The sequence below is a fragment of the Phyllopteryx taeniolatus genome, chromosome 16, assembly GCF_024500385.1.
Source record: "Phyllopteryx taeniolatus isolate TA_2022b chromosome 16, UOR_Ptae_1.2, whole genome shotgun sequence".
In the NCBI taxonomy this organism is placed as follows: domain Eukaryota; kingdom Metazoa; phylum Chordata; class Actinopteri; order Syngnathiformes; family Syngnathidae; genus Phyllopteryx; species Phyllopteryx taeniolatus.
The window spans coordinates 14051827-14058472 of NC_084517.1; the positions used below are offsets into that span (position 1 = coordinate 14051827).

Genomic DNA, 6646 nt, shown 5'->3' on the forward strand with positions numbered 1-6646 from the left:
ACACTCTATTGTGCACACGGGATCAGCACACAAACACACGCAGTGAACTTTACAGAGCACTATCAGCCTCCCGCCCCCCAGGAGTATCAGGGGACACGCAGACAGTCAAGTGACGATGAGACGACCCCCAGAAGGATCATGATACACCACAAGGGTTATTTTAGTCTTGGACATTTAAAGATATGCGGCAGCAGCACAAACGCAATGCAGAAATGCTCTCAAAGCTTGCGGGTTTTTGAGTGCAAAAACAGTGACTTTTATTAATATATGTCCTTAAACCACTCAACCCTTTGGATCCAGTTATCCATTTACAAGCCACCCTGTTGGAAAACACTGGGTGAATTGTAATGAGATGCTTGTGAAGGACATTTTAATTCTGTGTTCCTGCTTTGGCGTGATGCATTTCATTAGTTAATAAGTGGCTTGGCTCCTGACCTGCAGGGGAGCGATTCCTCCTCCTCTGAGGTGCTGGCAATGATACAGTTGAGGATCTACTTTTGTTGATGCAGAAAGTTACTAAAGCCACTTTGAAATGAAAACTAGAGGCACTTGGTAAAGTGCAGACCTCCCCCAAAGACAACCATCTAGACCGAAGGACAATTTAGTCTTCAATTAAGCTAAACATGTTTTAAGAATGTGGGTGGGTGCTGGAGTACTGAGAGAAAAGCTACCCAAGCACAGGTAGAACATGCAAAGTCCACACAGGAAGGCCAGAGCTCAGATTTGAACCCCAGAAGAAATACTACCCTGCACCCTCCATTGATAACCTCCTCCTTTCAGGAAAATGTTGTAAAAATATTTCCCAGTGTAAACCTCATCAAAGATTGATGGGCTCTTTCTTAGCCCAAAGGGGGAATTAGTTGGGTCACGTTTGCATTATTTTTGCTACGCATCAACTATTAACGAGCATTGCATTGGGCTTTTTATGTTTATAGTTACAGGGCTTTGCCTTTTATCCAACGCTGCGCAGGGCAGCAGTTCAGGTGGTTATCAGGCTCGACACAACACCCAGACTTGCATGTGCAGTGACGCCTTGCGAGGTCCTCAAAAATACTGTCGTAAGAAATGTTTGCTGAAGAACCTTTGTGAAGCTTAGCTTGTCATAGCAGTAAATGTGGAAAAACTGCAATGAAATGAATATTTCATGTTCGGTGGTGCCCAACAGCTCCCAAATAAGTGCTAGATTAATGATTTGAAGTAAAATGTCACTTTTAAAAATGCCCACAAAGACCCGAGTAAACAAGCTGTTATTTTCAAGCCTTTTAATACAAACTTAATAAACTATCAGTTCCGGTTAACATGTAAGACACTGACTCCGAATACTTTGTTATACCGTTGTTTTTATCAAGTATTGCACGATGTAGGTACAAAATTAATATACGATTACATTTTGTCCATAATATAGCAAAAATCTTTTTTTACTCTTAACAGAAAATACAACTCTGTTTTTTTCCTGCCAAAAAAGCAAATATTCTTAAATCCCACCACTACGGAATATTCTGTACACAATCTTTAGAGTAGTCAATAGTCAATTTTTTTGAAAGATGAATTCATTTTTATAATTTCAATAAAAAAGAAAACAAAGTTGCTGCAGCCATCACAGATCACTGAAGTAGTAAAAAGATATAAATGCAATACCGTGTCGTAGAAACAATAGATACTCTGATACTTTACAAACTCTGTACTAAATTAAATTATACAATTAGAAAAAAGACCAGAAAATCCCACTTAGCTTTGCCAATTTCTTGAAAGATTGGCAATGTCCAGTTCTGTCAAAATACTGAAAGAGGCCATGACTTGTGGTGGTGTTTTTTTGTTTTGTTTTTGTTTTTTGTTTGTTTTGTTTTTTGTCTTTTTTATTTAAATATATCTTAAACAGTAACATAAAAAAATATTTTGTGCTTGGTTGGCAAATGAAATAACAATAACGCAAGTTGATGTTTAGGTAACCAAGCTTGGACATCTCGTACAACAAGCGTCACCACTGAGGGTAAAAAGAAAAGTTGTAACTCAAGGGGGCAAAGTAGTTCACCCTCGGGCTCGTATTCTTAAGAGTTGTGACTGAGATCTTATAGTTGACGTCACATTTCCTATTAACCTTGACATTCTGTTCTTTTTTTTCTACATGTGCATTTGAGTTTCAGACATCCTTCTCCCACCACCACTAGCGGTCACATTATCTGGTCGTTGCTGTGTGAAGTATTAGCTTGGTGTACTAGTTGGCCATGACTGGCTGGAATTGCTGGTTAGAATACTGCATGTTACTCAAGCTGAAATTTAAACCATCCATCAGGGACTTGTCGTTAAGGCCGCCGTAGGCCGCGAACACGTCGAAGGCGTTGCTGTACTGAAGCGGGCCCAGACCGAGTGAGCTGTCCCCCGGGAAGAGGGTGCTCTGGGTGCCCAGGCCCTGCAGGCTGGGGAACACAAACTCCTTGGCGTTGGGGGACAGGGCCGAGGGCTTGGCCTGCGGCTGCGGCTGCGTTCCCAGGCCCAGCCCGTAGAGAGAGTGCATGGAGGTGGAAATGGCTTTCTGCTTCAAGAGAGTGTTCACATTCAGGCCCAGGTTGGTGGGAGACGTGCGTGCCGCCTTGTTCGTGGCGTTAGTGCCGTTGTTGTTGTTGTTGTTGCTGCTGCGCCCGCTGCTCTTCATCTTTGTGGAGCCGAACTTGGTGGCGGCGAAGGTGGCGGTGGTGAAGGTTAAAGGCTGCGTGGAGCGGGGCATGAAAGTGGGGCTGACCGCCGCCGAGTGGCCAAAAGGAGGAGAGGGCGAGCTGGAGCCCGGGGAGGCGCCGCCGCCTATGGGCTCATTGATGGGCATGAACACCTGCGCGTCCGGATTGAAACTGTTCTTGATCTCCTTGTCCAGATCGAGCCCCCCGCTGCTCGCCGCGCTCTCATTGCTGTCGTCAACATACAGCACTTTGACGGGGCCCTTTTCCCCGATCTGGTAGGAGACCTCATAGGGGTCAATCCACACGCTGAGGTCCTGGGGAAGGTTGTTGCGGACATCATTGATGTCCAGTCCACTCTCTTTGGCTGCCTTCTCCACCACAGGGTCCACCTTCTCCCCCACGTGGATGCACCTGAAGCCCGAGCCCTTGTATGGCTTGTCCGGGTACCAGTGTCCCTCGTATTTCTGCTTCAATTGCCGCTCCAGCTCCTCGCCGAAGATGTTGACCCGCCGTCTGGGCAGCTTGTTGTACAGGTAGGAGATGATGAAGTTGAGAGCTACTTGGATTTCAAGCTGCATAGCTGACTGCTGACTTTTACCAGGTGAGTGGAGACTGGGCGTGCGTGTCAATGGGTCTACTGGGTCTGCTTGGTTTAGCCGTGGTTGGCAACGCGGGTGCTCTTCGGGCAGAATGGCCTAAGGGACCGAAATGTGGGTGAAATGTGTTCGGGGGGTAAAAGTGCAGTACTTGCAGAAGAGCTTTCTTTCCACACAGTGTGAAACTTTCTGGAAAAGAAACACAGAGAAACACACAACACTTTTAGAGCCAGATAAATGTAAAAACAACAACTAAAAAAAGCTATTCCGATATTAGACTAACACACGGGAGTCTGGTTACATAATGTAACCTCCATAAACACCAGGAGATGCCATTGACTGAAAACACAGAAAATTGAGTCAATAATGTCCACTGAATGAAGTAATTTGATCATCGAATGACTGCGCTGCTGTGTTAAACTCCCGAAACAATGGCTACACCCTTTTATCTACAAAGCAAAGAGAAAATGCTCTCATGAAGACAAATAATGAGTACTTAATATTAACGTGGAATAACATTAATGGGTTTTAATCCATGAATTGGCAAAAAAAAAAAAAAAAAAAGGCTTTTTCGATGAAGGTACATAAACTTGACCTTTTTGTTGTCCCCCAAATGTTGATCTATTTGGGTTTGGGAAGAAGGGGGAAAAAAACCCCGCTGTCATAGAGACAGCCCTCTCTGTGGTAAATGTACGACAAAGTATTGCGAAATAACACATTTAGCCTTATCAGCTTGGCAAAGTTCGAGCAATACGGTTGCAATAAGTGCAGAGCTGCTTGCTCCCATAGATAATTTACGAGCTGACACCAGTTTGGGGGGGGGGGGGAATAGACACGACACACGATAATTTCAATTCACCAACGCGTCATTAAGTAAGCCATCATAAAGAAAGACATCAGTTTAATGAAGAAAATGGCATCGACATCCCACACCCATGCACACACGAACCATAACTTTCGTAGACTGACGCAGCAAATCAGCTTAGTGAGAGTTAAAAGAGCTTTCAGTACGTCAAGCCAAAATAAAGCCACAAGAGCTCACACGTATCACATTTCAAAAGGACAATACTCACATTTTTTTAGCGGGGGGATGAGGATCTCAGTAGTTGTGAAGTACTGTTAGTGCAAATAGTAAGGGGGTAAAAAAAACTATCAATACTTTCTTCAAGTATAATATGTTAAGAATTAAAAAAATAGTATTCCAGTAAATGAAAAATGTCTTGAGGACTGCCGATTGCTTGAGTTTCTGGATGGGAAGGTGATTTCGAGTGTTTTTCAGCAGGCTAGGCGGAGTAGCTCCCTCCTTCTCGGGAGTTCTGCGACTTCGTCCCCTCCTGGCGGACGAGCGCCTGTATTTATCGATTTCCTCCGCCACGGGCACGCGGTAGGCGGTGATGCGGTTCCAGAGGTCAAAACAATATGGGCGCCTTGGATTGGTAGAAAATGCAGGCCCCGCCCTGAGTGTGTTGCATTTACCGTGTGCTCATTGGATGCTGCGCGCTGTCAATCTTTCGACATCTGATTCTGCGAAATGGGAGGGACGCATGTGACGGGCGCTTACGTCAGAGATAAGCCTGGCCTGCTGACAGCAAATGGAAAAATATAATGAAGCGATAGCGGCTAAAAGAGGCACATTAACTCTATTTAACGCATTATATTGAATTAAATGACCATCATTGGGAAAATAAGAAACACGACGTGATACTTGCGATTTCATAGTGCTTTTTATTTATTTTTTTAATCCTTAAAGGGACAGGAACCTATTTTTCTTCTTCATGTGGCTGTGCTGCAAACTGCTGTAGATTGCGAAGGGATTGCGCCTGAGAGGAGATTCCCCTGCCCGCTGAACAATCGGCCCAAAGCGAGCAGCGGTGTGGGTGGGTGGTGTTGAGCGCTACGCGGAAAGCGCAACCGTGATTGGCCCGAAACGGGGCAGGATCCCTGTGGTGAGTGGCGAGCTCGTATCCAAGGTGCTGATGTAGGCTGCTGACGTCACGCCCGGGCTCAACGCACGCCGCCGCTGCCAAATTTAAAGAGCACGAACACACGCAGGGCAGCCCCCTATATTTACACACTGTACTGCAGGGGTGTCAAACTAATTTTTGTCACGGGCCACATCGTAGTTATGACTTCCCTCGGAGGCCGCTACGACTGTGAACCCATATAAATGAAAGATTACCTCATGTACTGTTATTACATACAGTATACACAACACATTGATGAATAACCAGTTTTGAAATCAGAAGCCTATAAAAACGTTTTTCAACTATTACATTTCTTTTCAAAGAGGGATTGGTAACCCAAAAATGCTTGCAAATATATCAGTGGTATTACACCAGAACACAATGAGCAATTTTGATTTGTTTTCGCGGGCCACATACAATGATGTAGCCGGCCGGATCTGGCCCCCCGGCCACCAGTTTGACACCAGTGCTGTACTGTATATATGCGAATATGATGTGAGGTCATCGCTCTTATTGCACTACTATTGTGTTATTGTCTTGTATTGTTTTTTTTTTTGTTTGGTTTGTTTTAACTATCTTTTAGATATTTTTATTTTTAATAAAAAAGTTGTCATTATACCAATTTCACATGACAACATTTGAACCTTGTACACTTTTATACACTATTGTTGTTGCACTACAATCTCTCTTCTGTTTTACTTATACATAATTATTGTATTGTGATTTTACATGCGCTTTACGATCTTATCACTTATATGGCTGAAATTAATGAATAATCAGTTAATCTGTTCATTATTTGTTCAATTAATAGATGAATTGAAAAAAAATAGGGCAGTTCAGTGCAAAATGTAAAATTATTATTGATTAGAAACTGGTTTGGTCTGTGACATGTCAGATAATGGGCAACATTTTGATCATTCTTTTCCAAAGTAAAAGTAGATGTTTACAAATATCTTATTCTAACTAAACACAAAGATAATAATCAGTATGTATGATACTAAAGATGAGTCAACAGTGTTTGAGTGTTTAGCATGTCTGCCTCACAGTTCTGAGGTTCTGGGTTGGAATTTCGTCTCCGTTTGCAGCCTGCTAATGACAATAAGTCCGAGGGCTGGGGGGTAAAAAAATCGAATAACTCGGCTAAGTCGACTTCAAAAAATAGGTTCAGTGTTAAAGCTCTGCCGAGACAAAAAAAAAAAAAAGGACAAAAAATGAACCATGTTTGCGCTGCTGGAACCAATGTTTCACACAGACATTTATTGCAGACGGACACAGTATTGGGCCACTGATAAACCTTGCCAAAAACGACAGAGGAGCGTCTTTAAGTGATTTTGAGACACTATTAGATGTGTAATGTACATATAACATGATGTGTGAGTGAACTGAATGGCAGTTAACGTTTTTTTTATTT

General features: G+C 43.2%; 1 protein-coding gene across 1 annotated transcript; it reads right to left on the bottom strand.

The window, feature by feature from the left end:
- Nucleotides 1-1247: 1247 nt before the first annotated feature.
- tob1a (transducer of ERBB2, 1a) lies at nt 1248-4609 on the bottom strand. The gene is made up of 2 exons (XM_061749258.1): nt 4345-4609; nt 1248-3460 (listed from the first exon to the last, which is right to left on the bottom strand). The coding sequence occupies exon 2, from the start codon at nt 3251-3253 to the stop codon at nt 2216-2218; it is 1038 nt and encodes a 345-aa protein (XP_061605242.1). The 5' UTR covers nt 3254-3460; nt 4345-4609; the 3' UTR covers nt 1248-2215.
- Between the last annotated feature and the right edge of the window lie 2037 nt (nt 4610-6646).